The sequence below is a fragment of the Tamandua tetradactyla genome, chromosome 25 (assembly GCF_023851605.1).
Source record: "Tamandua tetradactyla isolate mTamTet1 chromosome 25, mTamTet1.pri, whole genome shotgun sequence".
NCBI classification, from domain to species: Eukaryota; Metazoa; Chordata; class Mammalia; order Pilosa; family Myrmecophagidae; genus Tamandua; species Tamandua tetradactyla.
Genome location: NC_135351.1, coordinates 29,633,580 through 29,652,450, shown reverse-complemented (window position 1 = coordinate 29,652,450; position 18,871 = coordinate 29,633,580). Strand labels below are relative to the sequence as shown.

General features: G+C 46.0%; 1 protein-coding gene across 2 annotated transcripts; it reads right to left on the bottom strand.

Annotated features, from left to right (window-relative positions):
* Positions 1 to 476: 476 nt before the first annotated feature.
* On the bottom strand, positions 477 to 18,026 carry LOC143669231 (butyrophilin subfamily 3 member A3-like). 2 transcript variants are annotated; one of them, XM_077143857.1, is made up of 10 exons: positions 17,783 to 18,026; positions 14,665 to 14,796; positions 13,966 to 14,313; positions 12,383 to 12,664; positions 9,884 to 10,006; positions 9,206 to 9,226; positions 9,096 to 9,122; positions 7,944 to 7,970; positions 7,484 to 7,510; positions 477 to 6,041 (listed from the first exon to the last, which is right to left on the bottom strand). In XM_077143857.1, the coding sequence occupies exons 2-10, from the start codon at positions 14,741 to 14,743 to the stop codon at positions 5,338 to 5,340; spliced, it is 1,638 nt and encodes a 545-aa protein (XP_076999972.1). In that variant the 5' UTR covers positions 14,744 to 14,796; positions 17,783 to 18,026; the 3' UTR covers positions 477 to 5,337. The 2 variants fall into 2 exon arrangements, with proteins under 2 accessions (XP_076999972.1, XP_076999971.1); XM_077143856.1 differs by having other exon boundaries at positions 478 to 6,041; positions 9,884 to 10,084.
* Between the last annotated feature and the right edge of the window lie 845 nt (positions 18,027 to 18,871).

The following is an 18,871-nucleotide window of genomic DNA, read 5'->3' as shown; positions in this document are numbered from 1 at the left end:
TTTTTTGAGAAGCAGGATGTTTTTCAGCATTTTTCAAAGCCTTTAGAGTCCCCATGGACCTTGGCGCTGAGGTTAAGGATGAGAAGGAGGCCCCTGCGTGTGGGAGCGTGTGTGGGGGCTGCGGGGGATGGGGCGTGATGGTATATGTGGTGGATTGAGCTGTGCACTCTAGAAAATCAAGTGTTTACTCCTAATCCATTCCTGGGGGCGTGAACTTATTGTAAATAGGACCTTTGGAAGAAATTTTTCAGAATGAGTCTTAATCTATTACTGGAGGCCTTATAGAGAAGCCAAGGGAGGAGTAGACTCTGGCAATCAATGAAATCCAGAAGAAAAAGGAGTCATTGCTGTGTGCACTGCCATGTGACAGAAAGGCTGAGGACCCAAGGATCACTGGCAGCCAGCCCCAGAACCCCAGTTTTGGGGGATGAAGCATGGATTTTGGACTTCTCCTAGCTTCAGAACCCTGAGCCAATAAATGCCCATCCATTGTATGGTATTTGTTTCAGCAGCCTGCCAGACTAAGACAGTGGGTGATGGGGGGCACATAAGCAACCCGCTTTCCAAAATCAGGGGAATCTGGCTCCAGTTGCTTAGGCTTGGGTGTGGGGTAGAAGGAGTGGTAGGGGAAAGGCTGAAGCAGGAGTGGAGTAGAGAAGGATGGGAAACTGCAGCTACACATTTAATTCATTGATTACCTTGTCATTTATTCAGGGAGTTGACATTCTGGTGGGGAGACACAGGTGGGTGGGAACAAAACTGGACTTCACAGTCTTCCATTAGATGGTTGGGTCAAACCCCCACACCCTACATGCAGTCCCGTGGACCTCACCCCACCATTGGATAGGTTTCTTCGTGAATTAATTTCCCCAGGCACAAATCTAAACATTTTCCTCAAGCACCAAATGCTTTCTCCGGAGGCTTCTGATTCCCTTCTGATTTGAATCAAAACTTTGCAGTTAATACTCCACAGTTGCCTTATGCCACACTACTGCATCTCCATGGCCAGCACTGTTCCAAGCCATTCCCTTCACCTGAATCATTACCTCCACTTCTACCTCTTGAAATCCTGGCCAGCCTTCTCCAAGAAGTCCTTCTGAATGTTCCCAGCCTGAAATATTCTCAGTCTAATCCAATTTCCAAGACTTTTGCTGTTATTGCCTTCTCTATTATTGTTATTTAGGTACCAGTTATATCTTCCCCATGACTAAAATATCTGCTCTTGGGTTAGGAATATCTCTGAACACAGCTGTCATTCAATGCATGAGTTAAATACCTTTGTAAGACATGGGGAGGAGGAAGGGGTGCAAGGGGTACAAAGGTAGTTCAGTGGCCGAATTCTTGCCTGCCATGTGGAACCTGGGTTTGATTTCCGGCCCATGCACCTCCCCAAAACAAACAAATAAGCAAACAAAAGAAAGAAAAAGCAAACAAACAAAAAATTCAACAAATGGTGCTGCAATAATGGGATACCCACATGGAAACAGGACCCCCACCAGACAGCATACAAAAAAAAGAAAAAAAAAAAAACCTTTGTAAGGCCATCCTTCCAAGAACATGCCCCACTGGACCCATCTGGTGCTAGAGCCCAAGACCGAGATGGCAGCAGGATCTGGTCACTATAAGGTCAGGAGCTCTTGGGCAGGGGAAGGTAGGTCAAATGGACCACCAAGAATTAGTTACCGAGGCAGGTTAGGTTCCTTCTTTGCTGTCTAAAGGGAGACTTTGAAAAGAATGAGCTAAAGAAGGTCCTGACTGTTGTGCTGACCTTTGAGCTATCTCATTCTCATACAGCAGCCTCACCCATAATTAAAAGTGGATTCTGAGTTGACAGCTGATAAAAATAAAAATGTGGTGAGTACTGGATCATTCCACCTGGAGCTGGGATGCTCTTGGGAAGGGAATAGAGAAGAGGTAGTCATAACTCCTGTCTAAAGATAATAAGCTGCTCTGGGGAAGCTTATACCAAAAGCATCTACTGTAGCCTGTTGTGGGCCCCAGTCCGAGCTCACTGGGTCAAGGGTCAGTGTCTGAGCCAAAGAGAAGCTTGTGGGTTCTGAGCAGCAGGAGGACCACTGCCCACAAGGTGGCTTGGTAGGAAACCATACTTAAGTAGAGTCTCTATCTTGGCAGGGATAAATGCAGAGGAGAGTCACCTCTGCATGCTTCTTCATTGGACTGGGGTACCGGCCAGTCCTGGAAGAACCAGAGTGACCACTATTCCTTTGTTTCCTTGCAATAAACTCCAATCATTGAAGGCAAGCTGAGTATGACTCTTCCTATGAGTCACCTCCAGCCATGGAGTCTTTCCAGCTAAGGCTGTAGGCATGATGCAGCACAATACCCATTCCGGTCTGTCCTGCTTGAATTCCTGCCTCACAGAATCAATAAGCATTGTCAAATGGTTGTTTTAAGCTGCTAAATTTTAGAAGTGCAGCAAGAGTAACAGGAATATTAATGATATCCCATGAGAACAAATTTCACACCACTCATGGCAGGAATGAGACTGGGCCCCCAAAGGCACTGGAATCAAAGCTGGGAAAGTTTCCCAAAGCTCTCCATACCAACCCCTTCATCTCTCCACTCATCTGCTTCTGTTTTCTCTCTCTGCAGGCCACCTTCCTGTACCTCCCTGGCCCACACTGCGAGTGGAAGATGTCTTCTCACAGCTTCCATGTATACCAGGTGACGTGTCATAGAAAAGTTCATTCAAAATCCCCAAGGCAGGGCCTCTGACCTAGCCTTAGTCAGATATCCATTCCAGATCCAGTTCATGTGGTGGGGCAGCAGGGCCATGTTATGTGGACCTGCTATTGGGTGACAAGAAGTCATCATTGCTAAATGGATGAGGGTGGAGGGAGGGTAGACAGAACTTAACAGGCATCCATTAGTTTCCTAGAGGCAGAACCCTATTAACAGATGCCGTTGATGGACTGGGCCATATACCTGTGACCCACCTCAGTTTGCCTACAGCTGAGAAAGCCAGTTTCCTTCAAGGTGGCAACTTCTGAACTCAGGTGTCAACTTCTTACCTCAGATGCTTGCCTCTCTTCTCATCTGCCTGAAAGTTATCTTCAACACCATTAATGGCTGCTTCTTTGTAGATACACAGCCCACCCTCGAAGTGTACCTAGTTACCACCCCTTGGGAGAACCTTCAACCAATAGGAGAAAGGGTCTGTAGATAAATGTCCAGGCGTCCCATCTCTGCCAGGAGGATTCTCAGCCTCTCCCATAATTTCTCTTGATCTCTTAGAGAGCCCTAGGTGGGACTGAGTCCAGGTGCCCTCATTGGTAACCTACTCATGATGACCCCTTTATGCTTGTTCTCCCTTAATTGACTTTTCTGTAGCACCTTCCCCGTTTCCTCGCTATTTGAGATCTTCTCCCACATAGGCCTCCTGCACCCAAGTTCTTGACTTGGGGTCAGCTTTGGGGGACTCCAAACTAAGAGATGCTACTAGGTAAAAATTTTACTACACATCATATTTAATTGCAAGAATGACCTTTTCTGGAGAAGTCCACTTGTGTCTAGTAAATGGATAAAGAGCCAAGGATAAAATTTCTAACAGAGACCCTCAACAAGACCCGCGGGAATCCTCCAACCATGGGGGTTCTCAACCTCCACAGGGGCCACTCCTTCTTCAGAGTGAGCGAGGAGGCCGTGACTTATAAAAAGTATGATAGGTTGGCTAAAGACCTCTCCACCCCTGCTCAAAGAGGTCCACAACTTAACCTCTGAAACCTGGTAATATTATTTGTTACATGGAATCAACGTTATGGAATTTGAAGTAGGAAGATTATCCTGGATTATCCAGGTGAGCTCAATGTAATCACATAAATCCTTAAAAGTGAAAAAGGAAGGCAGAAGAGTCTAAGACGCGTGACAGGAAAAAGCTAGGAGAGAATCAAAGCTTGAGTGGGACTCAATTGGCCATTGCTGGCTTTGAAGATGGAGGAAGGGGGCCCATAGCTAGGGAACATGGGAAGCCTCTGAAAGCAGAGAAGTGTCCTAATATCCAGCCACAAGGAAAAGGGAACCTCAGTCCTATAACCACAGGAACTGAATTCTGCCAACAGCCTGAATGTGCAAGGAAATGGAGCCTTCCCTTGAGCCCCCATGAACACATCCCTGCCAATACCCAGAGTTTAGCGCAGTGGGATCTGTGTCACATTCGGACCAATAAAATAGTAAAATACTAAATTTATGATGTTTTAAGTTGCTAAATTTGTAGTAATTTGTCATGGCAGCAAAGAAAACGAATGCAACAAAAGTGTTTTGAAAATGATGCAATGAAATAAACTGTGGGGAGTAGATCATGGGAGCTCATCAGAGTCTAGAAAAACTCCATTGAAGAGTGAGGATTGTTAACATATTTATTCAACCAAGGTAACTCTACAGCCACATACCAGATAGAGAGAATGCTGTAGTAAGTCATAATAGTGATGATAATGAAGCGTAGTTTTTCTTCAGCATTCATCTGTGGCAAGGAACATCATTGATGGCTATATCCATCAATGACCTGGGGCAAAAATACCCCTTTCCTGCGGAAGGCTGATCCTCTAGGATGCCAGAGTGTGATAAAAAATATCCCAGAGATTCATCTACCCTCCTTCCTCCAAAATTCTTATTTCACATACAGTCTTTGGGTATTAGGTAGGTTCTAGAGTCTTTGCAAGTAGGAAGAACTGGTTCTGGCTTCATGCTCATGCATCAAATACAAGGTGGGCACATCTATGCCCTGCTATTAGCTAAGGCTGGCTTGGAGTCTCCTCACCAGTCCTGTGTGATGTGGACCAGTTCACCCACAGAGCCATCCAGATTTCTGGACCTCAGGCTCTGAAGAAGGGCCTGAAGGTGCCAAGTGGGGTGTCGCCCCTGCAGCCACGCCACGGCTGCTTTAGGAAGGAAGCCCCGGGCTGCATATCATTTCCTTCCCCATGCAGGCCTTCGGGCTGCAAAGGAAGAGCATGCAAGGGTCAGGCAGAGAGGGCACATGACCCAGCTGCTTCGTTTACTTAACGTTATCTGCTCCACTTCTGCTCCCACAAAGTGAGACCGGGTTGTCTTGAGGATTAAATGAGTGAAAACCACTTATTGCACTGAGCACAGCACCCATCCTAAGTTCTTTATCGATGTGATTGTTGTCCCAGTCCCAGCTCTGCCCTTCACTGGCTGTGCTCCTTTCAAAAAGCTCATTCGCTTTCCTGCACCCTAGTTTTCTTCATCTGTATAAAGAGGCAATAAGGTGGTTCCAAAGTCAAGAATTATTACAAGGAGTGATTAAATTTATATTAGCAAAGTGCTTCAAACAGTGCGTGGAACACAGGAGGTGCTTTATTGCTGTGGTTTGTCGCTGTCATGGAGGAGATCCTCGGCTCCAGACTGCACAGGGAGAAGCAGGGACCTCACGTCGGCCTGAGGGTCCCCATTCCCATTCGCTGAACCTGGGGTCACTGGGCTCTCCAGGGACAGGTCAGGCACTAGGTCGGGGACCACGGAGCTCTGTCCTACTTTCTGCACTGGGCAAATGGTCAGGGCAGTGGGTTCCAACGTCAAAATTCTGAAAAGGGGCCACAGAGGTCCCGGGAAGGAGGTGTGCGGGAAGGTATAGATGTGAGCGCCATCCGTGGCGCTGTAAAATGAGACTTCGCCTGCCTCGTAGTCCAGGAAAACCCCGATTCTCCTGGGGGGCTCTTCAATGGCCAGCTTGGTCCGGGGGTCTGTGAGAGCCCGGTAGTCACGCCCATCAGTCAGCCCCATAGTCCAGAATCCATTCTCGGGGGTCATCTTAATCCAACGTTTTCTCTCCACATCCTCCCTACACACCCCTACATGCCACTCCTTTCTGTCCCCTACTTCCACCTCCCAGTAATGCCTCCCTGCCATGAAGCTCTCACAGCCCAGCACGCAGTAATGCCAATTGAATCTCTCAGGGTTGTCTGGCAGGTCTTGCCGCGCCTCTGCCCGCTGCAGGCTCTTCTTGTTCTCAGATACGAGAAGGATGGGGTTCGCGGTGTCTGGATCCAGAACGACATCCGCTACAGAGGGTTTGGGGATGGGTCCATGGAGTCAGCCATTTCTCCCAGACCTCATAGCCGTGGCCTTCAAGGCCTGGGCCATGCTGAGGATGCCAGAGGCCAGAGCCTGGCATCCCCAGTCTGCCCTGAATGTGCCTCTCCCAGCAACACTAAGTGCGGAAGCCCAGAGGCCTTGTGCTGAGTGGGGCAGGGGTGAAGGTGAAATGAGAGGCCGTTCCTAACTAGACATCCTAGCTCTAGGAACACAGAGCCTTTCTCCTTCCCCTTTCCCTTTCTGCCTCCAAATGATTCTGCCTGCCTGTGCTTTGCATGAGCATAGATTTAAATTTCATTCTTGGCTCTACCACTCCTGAGCAGACTGAATTTTCCTTTTTTGCATGGTCTATTTTTCCACAGATTCAAGTTATGTAACATCTACAAACCTTTAGCCTCATTTTCCTTATCTGAAAAAGGGAGTAAAAATGCTGTCCTCCAAGGATAAGTGTGACAACAGGTAACACACTTGGCCTAGAGAAGGGCTTGAAGGAAGTGCCTTGTAATAGCTGCTGTGTCTTCTCCATACCACGGACCAGGGTGGGAGTCTGTCTTGTGTTCTCTACACCCACTCTCTACCCTTCTCCCCCTTTCTAGACCCTCTTCTGGGCCCCAGGAATCTGCCCTTTGCGGACAGCATTGCTGAGCTCCCTTGACCTTGGTTTCTGTTGGGTTTGGCCAATGGGAGGTACTGGCAGAAGATTTCGAGTGAGAAAGAAAAGAGAGGCATAGCATTTATTTTCCCTGCTTCCTCCCTGTCAGCAGCTAACAAAGGCATGACGCAGGGTCCTCTGGTAGAACCAGGGCTTCCTCTGGGCTCTAGTAATGACTCACCTTCCCTCACCCTTCAGGCCCTGGGGTGGTAACAGCTTGGTCCTTTGTTGGTTGCCTTCACCCTGTTCCTGCCTCAGTATACAGTTCTTCTTTAAACCCTCTTCAACCACCTATTTTGAACACATCCTCTTTCTTGCTGTTTTTTTTTTTTATCTCATTCATTCTTCACCCCAACAACTCCTGTGAGTTAGGAATTATGGTGATCATCTAAGAATTTAGAGACTGAAGCCCAGAAACATTAAATAACTCAAAAACACACAGAGGGAGGTGGCAGTGCTGATAAGATATGTTCTTTGCACATCGCCTTCTCTCCTCCATCATCTCTCACCCTCACTTTTCCTATATATTAGTGCTGACTGCCTTTCCTCCCACAAAGGTCCATGAAAACCCAGGAGAATTTTCCCTGAATTTCTGAGCTCTCAGCAGGAGATCTTATGAGATCTAGACTTCAAGTCTCCCACCCAGAACTCTCCCAGTCATGGGGAACTTTCTTCCCAGGATCTCAAGAGTTGGAGAAGAAAAGGGAATAAGGTCCTTTAGGTTGTTACCCTAAGAACATACAATAATTCACTCACCAGCTTGGAAGAGAGCTGTCTTCCATTCTGAATGGAAGGAGACACAGATAAAGAAAAGGTCATTATTTCTGCTTTTCCTCTCATCCCGTTCTCCCCACCACCTCTTCTTCTATCTCTCCCCTCAGAATCTCTTCCAATGCCCAGCTTCCCTTCTCCAGAGAACAGACAGAGCAGGCCTGGCAGCCTCTCAGACATGGTGGGCTCCATTCCTTCTGCCGTGCCAGACTGCAGCTGCACAGCTTGTATGCCGGGAGGGTGAGGACCCAAAATACACAGATGCTATATCCAGAAGGCATCTCAGAGTCTCCAGGAAAGCAGAGGTGGGACCCCCCCACAGAAAATGAACCTTTGTGCTAGATCTGATTACTCCCTCTGGCAATGCCAAAGGGTCACTGCAGGTAAGGTTTCAATGCTCAATACTCTTGTGCCAGGAAACTCACTGAATGTCAGGATCACTCACCAGCATAGGCCGGAGACTTCTTCCCTCCTACATTGGGAGAAAGGTAGAGATGTCACCCGAACAAGCCCTTCTCCCAGGCATTTCCTTTCTCTTCTTTTTAAAATTTATTTATTAATTAAAAAAATAAGCAAAATAAAACAACATACATAATCAGTAATTCACAATATCATCACTTAGTTGCATATCCTTCATTTCTTAGAACATTTGCATTAATTCAGAAAAAGAAATAAAACGAACACAGGAAAGGAAAAAAAAAAGATTATACCTACCATACCCCTTACCCCTTGCTTTCATTGATCACTAGCATCCTTTCTCTTCTTGTTGGCATCCATCCAACCTTTCTTTATGACTACCCACTCTCCCGAATCTTTTCCCTCTATAGGTTCAATTTTCTCCTCTCTTTCTTAACATCAAGTGAAGGAGCATCAGTCATATGGTGATGCTATCCCAGGCACTGCCCAGGTCCTTTCCCATATGTGACAGAACAGAGCTATATGTGCGTGGATCTACACGTACACACCCCATACCTGCACGTAAGCTGTGCTTGTATATGTGAGTATGTATACGTATACTGGAATCCATTTTTCTCAATTTATATTTTTTCTGCCTATTTCTGAAAAGAACTTGAACAATTTAATGAGGAAATTTCAGATGCTAATTTTTAAAAGCTATAATAAATCTATAGCAAGTGAGCCACTTTACAAGAAACGCTTTTCTCTATCCTCCAACTCTGCTTTTCTCATTCCTTTTAATCTTTCATATTTTTTTCTTCTTAGCAGCCTTGGGAGATGTAAAGCAATTAGCCAGGTTCCTGACGCAGGGAAGACACTTCATATAGGAGGGTCCATCCTCCACGTCCCCCTTTTTTTTCAAGGGCACCCCTGGATATTCCTCGGTATTCACAGGGGTAGAGACTGTGGACCCCTTGTAGAAAGCTTGAAGGCACCTTTCTGCCTTTAAAAAGGAAAAGAACACACACACACACACACACACACACACCCGCCAGCTCCAATCAGCCATCCTGACTTTCTTTCCCCATATAAAGGGATGCAGGGCCGTTTCCCAGCCCTGGGCAAAGAAAGAGCAAGGGGTTGGAAAGTAACTGAGAGGACTAAGGGATTCGAATTCAGAAAAAATATCCAAGCCACTCACGAGTCATGTACTGGATCCTTCTCCACTCTGCAAGGAATAAACACAGAACTGTTAAGGTGCTTAAAGCAGGGACGCCAAGGGGTGTGGCTCTCTGGGAAATCAGAACTTACTGAGTTCGTCCTGGAGTTTCTCTGGAAAAGAAGAAAAAAATAATGAACTGTTGGGGGTGGGGGGGTCCTTTGGAAAATGAACCTTAACAATGCGGAGTTAATACTTAATGGGTCAGAATTTCTATTTGGGGTGATGGAAAGGTGTAAGGAATGGAACGGTGATGCGAGTACCATCCATTGTGATTGCTGTAAACGTGACTAGCACCACTGAATTGTGTGTTTAATGTGGTTAAAAGGGGGAAATTTTAGGTTGTATATATGTTACTAGAATAAAATAAACAAACAGCTACGTAAGACTAAACAACACAGTGAGCCCTAATGTAAGCTATGGATTATAGTTAACAGCACAATTATAATAATATTTTTTCATCAGTTGTAACAAAGTTAGCACACTAATGCTAAGTGTTAATGTGGATGGAGCGTATTTGGGGACCATTTTCTGCATGATTTTTCAGTAAACCTAAACTCCTCTAATAAAGAAAAGATATTAACAGCAACAAAAAGCAAACCTACATCACAAAAACATTAAAGAATACGTATTTTTTTTAATGACCCAGTGCTGGGTGAGTGGCCAGGAGCGGGGCTCGGGGCTGAGGGTCTTGGGGCTTGGGCTCGTAAGCGAGGGGCTTCGGTCCCCTCCGAGTCCCGGATCCCGGAGTCATCCCCCGGGTCGGGTACCTCTTGCGCTTCGTTCCCGCTGCTTTTCAGCCTGTTCGGTTTCCTTTTCCTCTAGCGCTCTCTCTTTCTCCTGAGATACAGCTTTTATCTCCTTCTGCTGTCGCCACAGGAAGTATCCAGCCCCTGCGAGAAGCAGCAGCAAAGCGAGCAGAGTCCCTGCGTAGGCCGCGATCCAGGGCCGGGCGCTCACGAAGAAGGAATCTGCAGCGGGGGGTGCGCGGCTGTGGGGGGCGGCGGGCTCGCCGGCCTCGCGCCCCCACCCCCCACGCCCGGCCTCGCCCCCTCCACAACCCCACCCCCCACCGCCACCCACACCCGGCCTGCAGCTTCCCCCCTCCTCCCCTCCAGCTTTAGCTTCTCACGCCCAGGGCGGGGATCACGGCATTGACGTCATGGGATGAAATGATTGTCTTTTTCCTACAGTTTCTCAGAGGGCTTTGGATAAGACTGGGATTTGCTTTGAGATGCCTGTCTTTCACGTGGAATGTGTTACTAGAGTCACAGAATCTTATATTTTTTCTAATTTAATTTTTCAATACTTAATATATTTACATGGTACAAATTTCAAAAACTGCAAAAAGTCCAACCAAGTCCCCGATCCCCGCCCCCTCCCTCCCCAGCTTCTTACTAGTCTGCTTAATGAGCTCTGGTGCCCGAGAGAGCAAATTCTGGCTTCTCTACTGACTATCAGTGTGACCCTGGACTAGTTGCTTAACTTCTGTTTCTTGGTGACCTGATCTGTAAAACCTCCTAAGGTTAGAAGGATTAAGTTATTGTTTATAAATGCCTGGCAGTGGGTGCTATGCAAAGGTTTGTTAAATTTTGAAAATTCTAAGCATAAACATATAGTCTTATTTTTCCTCTCATTTACACCAGAGATAGCCTTCTATACACCCAGCGCTGGATCTTGCTTTTTCTGTTCAGTATAATTTTCTGTATTAGACACAGAGTGCTGGATTTAACAGCTGTGCTAAAAACAATTCCTTTGCACGGAACTCCCTCACTGAGGGCCATTCCCAATTTCTACTCTTTGGCTATTATATTCAATAGTATAATGAATAGCTATTTACATGGGCCATTTCACACAAATGAAAACACATCTGTCAGAGAAATTCCCAGAAGTGAGATTTGCAGGTTTGAATTTTATGTAGCACAGAAAAGCCATGCTTTAATCCTGACTCAAAATTGTGGGGGCACCCGTTCCTTTTTCACCAATGCAGGGTGAAGGCTTGATTAGGTTATCTCCACAGAGATGTGGCATGCACGGTTGTGGGTGTGACTTTTTGATTAGATGGAGATATGACTCCACCCATTGTAGGTAGATCTTCATTAGATTACTAGAGACTTTAAAAGGGGAAACATTTTGGGGAAATGCCAGAAACCTAAGAGCCAACAGAGAGCCAACAGAAAGTTCAGTACAGAGCTGACACAGATGCCAACATCTGGAGGACAGAGACATGGATGTTTGGAGATGTTTGGAGCCCAGCAGATGTTGCCATCACATGTTAAGAAAGCTGGAACTTGGAGAGAGCCAAGGGAAGCCAAGAGATGAAAATCAGCCCCTGAGAAGCAAAGTGAGGAACCCTCAAAGGAAAAGAGGCTGAAAGCAAGGGATCCCAGAAGCAAGGGACCAGCAAGGGACCAGCAAGGGACCAGCATGCCTTCCCAGCTGACAGAGGTGTTCTGGATACATTGGCCTTTCTTGAATTAAGGTATCTTTCCCTAGATGCCTTAGTTTGGACATTTCCATAGTCTTAGAACTGTAAACTTGTAATTTATTAAATTCCCCTTTTATAAACCATTTCAGTTATGATATATTGCATTCTAGCAGCTTACAAACTAGAACACGAGGGAATTGGGATCAATAAATATATAGTTTGGATAGATAATCACTATATTGCCCTCAATAGAGGGTGTACCAATTTATACCAAAAAGCACACCAAATCACATCAACAAATGCTGAAGAGGGTAGGTTCCCCTGTGTTCTTCACAACAAGAACATGCTCTCAACCACTTCTCCCTTTTTAATTGATTCTTTTTGCCAATCTCCCAGTGGAAAAGTGTTTTAATATATGTTTCTGTAATGAGTGAGACTGAATGTGCTATATCCTGTTCTGAGAATTAATTAATTCATGTTCTTTGTTCATTTTGCTACTGGGTTATTCTAAGAGCTCTTTATATTTTAAGGAAATTAGCTCTTTCCTTAAAATATAGGAGTTGTAATTATTTTTTCACAATTTGCCATCTGACTTAAAGATCTTATCTTAACCATTTCAGCCGAATACTCAATGTCTGCAGAGTTCCTGGTATACAGGCAATATTCAGTTAATTTTTGTGACACAAACAGTTTTATGAAAGCAAAGCATCCCTGGAACAAGGAAAAGGCTCCAGGTCCCTGATATTCACTCCAAAGGCCCAAATGGGAGCAGTATTCACAGGTCCTTCTTTCAATAGCCACAGGTCAGCAGGGCAGGCCTGAAGCCAAGCAAGGTACTGACCTGCTATGGAAACCCTGGCTGTCTTCTCCTGGCCGAGGAGGGAATTTCTGATGATACAGGATATCCCTTCCCCAGAACCGCCTCTCACAATCACAGCTGCCGCCACTGCATACAGGCCTTCTCCATCTGCAGCCAGAGGTGCTGCCACAGCCGGAAGGTTCTCTCCCTTGGCGTCTTTCCACTGTATTTGGGGCTGGGGGTACCAGCCGGTAGATGTGCACTCCAGTTGGATCCCACCATCCTCATAACCCTTCATTTCAATATGAGGATCAGAACCCAGCGCTGTAGAAGGAAAAATCATGCTGAATTCTTGGAAGCTTTCTGCCTCAGTCGGGGTCTCATCAAGAATTGCATGACACAGGCATGTCAGTTAATTCAAAGGGGATTGAATTAAGGAACTGCTTACACAAATGTGGTGTGGGGAAGGGAGAACGGCATGGGATAGTGCAGTACCCCAGGGCAGGAATAGCAGAATGGCTACCACCCACACCAAAATCCAAAGGGAGGAGGAAAGGACGCTGTTCTGAGGCCCTATAAGAAGGGAGTCATGCCGAGAGGCCCCTTGTAAGGAACTATGACCTCTAATCAGGGAATGCAAGCAGGCCGAGGTACTGCTGCAGAGAGGGGGCCCTGGTGAACAAATACTGAGGCCTCTGTCTCCTTTCTCTCTCCCTCCATCTCCTGCTGGGTCTCCTCATCAACCAACTCCAAGCCAAAGCCAAAGGGTGAGAGAATACATTGAGAAGTGAGGACAGCAGATCCTGCCATCTGGATCTGGACTGGTGCTCACAGCTGGATCTTTGCATTCTCCTGTATAAACAGCTTCACTGGATATCAGTATCAGACAGGACACTTTGTGACCATTACGGATTGAGACGAACAAAACCAGCCACACTCAACATGGAGGAAAACATGACCAGACCACTAAAAGGACCAAGCATTCTCTTACTCCTGCTGAGTGATTGCTGCTTCATTACCAACTGCAGCTTCAGCCCGCTCTAGGCTTTCTTCCTCCTAGATAAGATGTCTCCTTTCTGACAGGAGCCAATCCAAATTCTATAACCCCTCCCCAAATTCCCTAACAGAAGCCCAAATTCCATATGAAGTTTTCTGTTACACACTCTTACTGAAACACCCCCTGGTTCCCCATGCAGTGCATTCTCCCTCTACAATCGCCAAATTCATTCACCTCCAGGGACCGGTGGCCGGAGAACCCGCAGACCCTCCCGGTGGGTTCCAAGCCCACAGCATCTGGCACACCACCGAACTAAAATAGCCGGATGCCAGTCCCGGGGAGATGTTTCTTGTCTGTCCCATCCCTGTCCTTCCACATCCCTGCTTGGACCCCTGGAGGACAACATGAAAGAGTTCTGAACTTCAACTTCTAGTGTACAGAAGAACTTCTTCCTGGAGGAAAGCCTGTGCCTTTTTATTAAGATCGCCCAAGAAGCAAAGCTGGGAAGCATTGGTGCTTTCCCTGATGGCTAGCCAGGAGTGCGGGGAGGTGGGTTTGGAGCACAAGGTCTGCATCTGCCCCCAGGTCCCACAGAGGAGAGAGCTCAGAGCTACACTCAGAGGCTCACCTGCAACCTTCAGCTCCACGATCGCTTTTTCATAGAACTTGTCATCATGGAAGTAACACAGGTAGTTTCCACTGTCAGATGCTCTGACGTTGTAAATCTGGAGAGCAGCCTTCCCTTCAGTGATGGCTTCTCTTAAAATTGAAGTTCTTCCTTGATATTCCACCATCTGTTTGGCTTCCACTTCCTTTCCACCTGCATACATGTCTACTACCTGCCTAAGGCTGGATCTCACCCACCTGAGCTCCATCATCTCTGCATTCATTTTTGGAGACAGGTGACAGGGCAGCTCCACATCTTCACCCACCCTGGCCAAGATGGGCCTGGGGGGTCCAATCACAGCAAACTGAGCTGTTCAGCAAGAGGCAGAAGCTCTATTAGACAGTGCAGCAGTTGGGGCCATGAAAGCAAGGATGTCTCTCAGGTTGGCAGAACCCAGAGAGGAAGATTAACTGAAGCACAAGTTGACCTTCAAAGGCATGTGCTCCTTTCGTCTGAGAAGGGACTTCTCGGTAAGGAGTCAAAGGTTTAAACTAGACATTAATAGGTAAGCATCTATTTCATACACATAAAAACATAATCAGGGCGGGCCATAGTGGCTCAGCAGGCAAGAATGCTTGTCTGCCATGCCAGAGGACCTGGGTTCGGTTCCCGGTGCCTGCCCATGTAAAAAAAAAAAAACCATAATCATTCATCTCCTACCTGAGCCAGGGGAATGCAGCTGGACCAAGATGAGGCAGACAAGGAGGCTGAGCTGGGGCAAGGCTTGGGAACTTGCCATTTCATCTGAGCTGTGTAGGAAGATGCCAGAAGAAGCCAGGTAGAAGCTACTGCCTGGAAAAAGATGGCAAATTGTACATAAAATCCTCAATTACCTGAGCTTACTTGGGATGGAACACAGCATCATGGTCCAAGAAAATTCTCCTCTGCCAAAAATGTCAAATTTCTGCTTGAGAGCCCCTTAGCTTTTGAAGTAAAACATTGAAAATAGCTCATAAACATATGTCTATGTTAAATGGACTCATGCTTACCCATTAGCTAACCCTTGGCTCTAATGTTCACACTTATCGAGAATCCATCACCTTCCCTACACTTTCCCTGAAACCACTTGGTCCAAGCCTCCATCATCACACTATTTGAGGACCCTTCTCCTCCTCCACTTCCTTTACCCCTTGCCCCAACACCCTGCTTCCACTGATGCCTCCTACAGTCTGTGCTTAACCCACTGCCAGAGCCATCCTTGGGGTAAAATTCCATCATTTTTCTGCTCAGAACCCTTCAGGGGCTACCTTTTCACTCAGTAGAAGTTGAATTCCTTACAATGGCCTACTTGGTCCTCTGCAATCTGTACCTCCTGCTGCATCTCTACTCCCCTCTGCTCTAGCTACATTGGACTACTTGTGGGTGCTTCTTGTGCTCACTGCAGCCTCAAGGCCTCAGCTCTGACTGTCCTCTCTGTCTGGAACCCTCTCCCCTCACATACCACATGGTTCACTCCTTCATCTCCTTCTAGCCTTAATTCAAAAGCCAGCTCCTCCATGAGGTCCACTCTGACCACAGGCTCATCATAAACTGTCCCCACCTTCCTGAGCCTGCTCAGTCTCTTCCATTCAATTACCACTTTCTAACATTTTATTGTTCACTTACTTGTAATGTGTCTGTCTCCACCTGCTGGAACGTAAGCTCTACAAAGCAACAATACTTGGTCTGTTTTGTTTACTGCTATGCCCCAGCCCCTACAACAACGTGTAGATTACATGAAACAAATAAATATTTGTTTAACAAGCGAGTGAATGAGGGGTAATATATTAACCCATCAGCACTCATTAGCATTTTATTTCTGTTGGGATGACCAGATTAACTCGTTGTTATCCAACAGTAAGAGGAAGTGAAAGGTTTGTGAAGATAAACATCTGCCTCTATAATGACCTTCTTTTCGTCTGGCTGAGAGAGCAGAGCCCAAGGCCTGTGTTCACTGGAACTTGCCTATTTTAAAGTATTTGTCCTTGTTTTTCAATAAATGGTTTCAAGGCACAGACCCTGTCCTGGGGATATGCATATATCAGTGTCACAACCCTGTGTGCCTTGGTATGCTATTTTCACAGTTGTCCTAGAGGAGGAATAACCCTGGAAAGGAAACCTTTCTTCCCTTTTCTGGGGTTTTCACCAACGCGCCCCAGCAGATGACCTCTAGGCTCACCAGCACTTAACTTCCATGGTCTTAGTCTTTCCAGTTCTAGAGAAGCAACTTGAAGGAGCAGAGATACAAAAGCTGGCATCTGTGAGCATGTTCGGCTGAAGCCATCGCAGCCAGCAAAGCCCATGCCTCAGTTAAATGTGAGGCTCTCTCTGGGGCAGGACCCTGGCCCCCCAGCCCTGAGCTCGCGGCTGCATTTTGGCTCAGAAAACACCCCTAACCCTCTTTCGCACAGGCACGCTCTGGGGCAAGCCTTTGTGGGAAGGGGGGCTGTCTAATACCAGCTGTTTCCCTATGTAGTCTCAGGTGGCCTGGATTCGAGCTCTAGCTTGGCCTTTACCCTGGCCACACATTTTTAAGGCACATTTTTTTTTTATGCACACGTACACACACACACATATTTAGCCAAAGTGCTTCCAGAAATGTTTACATTCTCACTAGCAAAGTATATGATTACAATCACAGATTATTTCCATTTTATTCTTTTACATTTTTCTCCATTTTCAAAATTGGCTCTAATCGGGAAGAAAAAAATATTACCTCGGGAGGAGAGAAAAATAAGTGCTACTAAAAATAAGTGAAAATGGGGGTACACGGATGGTTTAGTGTTAGAATGCTCACCTGCCAGGTGGGAGACCTGGGTTTGATTCCTGGCCCACGCACCCCAAAAAAAAAAAAAAAATGGTGGCAATGATTCCTCATTCTAGAACAGCAGAGAAACTGTTTTTTGTTAGTTCTGGGATGATAACAACAATAATAATAGTACTGCCCCCTCTCTCACAGCAAAAAGAGCAGTTTTGAGGAGCAGATGTGGTGAAAGGTGATGTTCTCTCTGGTTTATAGCTCATAATGTTTTATGGGTGTTTTATGGGAGACTAAAGTTCAAACAGGTTTACAGTCAAGGCTTTCATTACCATATTAAAACCTTCAATAGCAAAATTTAGCCACAACTTAAATATCTAAAATAAAGGAATGGTTAAAAAATAATGGTATAGTCGCATAATGTAATAGTTTGCAGCTAGCTGAAAGCATGCTGAAGGTTTTGGAGAAATGGAAAATGGAAAGGAAAAGTGATACTTCTCTTAAGAGATGACAGCTGTGTGAATTCTATTTTGTTAGAATTATAAATAATAACTTCTCAAAAGGAACATGATTCCTAATGGCTACATGGAAATCTCCTCTAGGACAGGCTCATGCACCGCCTAGTCGCTCCTCAGCTGTCATCTATGTAGGTTGCTTCCGATTTTTCTATATTATTAAACAGCTCTGTACTGGACATCTTCACATACAAAGTCTTTGTGCAATCTCTATTTCTAATCTCTTTCAATATACTCCCAGAAATAACAGGAGAGATTCTCAGAGTCCTTTACACCTTTCTGACCACAAAAAATTAAGTAAGAACTTGCAGCTGGTAAGTTTCCTTCTTCAGCCCGTCTCTCTCCCAACAAACACCCTCGCAGGTCCTGTCCTCTGCACACACATGTCCCCTGCAAATGCCCCACGCCCCACAAGTGCCACTCCCCGAGTCCAGGTGCTGAGTCCCTCCCGCTGTGCCCACCCTCAGCACCTCAGCCTCTCTTTCCCGCCCGGGTTCCTGGTTTTCCCTGTGTTTCCCCCACTTACCTCTTGGCCTTCGGGTAGGAGCCTCACAGCCCACAGAACACAGGTCTCAGCGGTTCTCCATCTTTTCTGTTGGGGGCTTAAGGTTCCTGGACGGGGCTGAAAAAGAAGGAAGGAAAGCACCGGGATTGCTCACTGAGCGACAGCAACAGCGGTCCTCTTTGGAAGAATTTGCTTTTCAGTTGGCTTCGAGGTGGCGTCTCTCATCAGTCACCAGGCGGAAACTACTGGGGCAAGTCGGAATGGAAAGTGAAACTGCAAAGAAAAAGCCTTGTTCTCAATGTAAACGAAATTCCACCCCTAACCCCGTGATGGCTGTCTCTCCCTGTGCTTACCTATTTTAATCATATGTGTGCATAGAGGTATTTTATTATATTCACCTGTTTTATGCTTTTATATTATAAAAGAAATAGCAGAACTGAGAAAAATAAAGATATTTTCTTGTGTGAAGGGAGAGAGATGTATATTAATTAAAATGTCACTGCTGGTGGTATATGGGAACTCTGTATTTTATGCCTGATTTTTCTGTAAACCTAAAACTCCTCTAAAGAAAAAAAAAGAAAGAAATAAAAGTATCACTGCGGGAGTTTGCTAATATCTGCTTGCATGCAGATGGGTTTATAGAGGAGGGGAATCTTTTGCCACTGGCCAAATAAAAGCAAGAATGGTAAGAAAACTAAATCCACTCCACCTTTTTTAAGCAACCGTGAAATTCAGGTCTCAGATACATTACCAAATAATAGAATTTTCTGGTTTCTAGAGCCAACGCTGTCAGTGACTGGTATGTTTTACATTTTTCAGAAATCCTTATTTTGAGTGCTGTAGAGCAGCATTACTCACCCTCAGATCTCTGGAAGGGCTACATTGTATTTTTACGTGTATTTATTTCTCACTCTGCCAGCAGATTATGTCCTCGTTGAGGTTACACTCTTGATAGGCTCTGATGTTTGTCAGGGGTCAAACTGTCCTACATGTGGCCCAAAACACTTTATTTGAGTCACAAGACAGACCTCTAAAGTGATTAAAGCCCCTAAGACTTAGATGTAATGTTGACTGATGCTCTCTGATGATCTTATGGTAGGGTAAATTCAG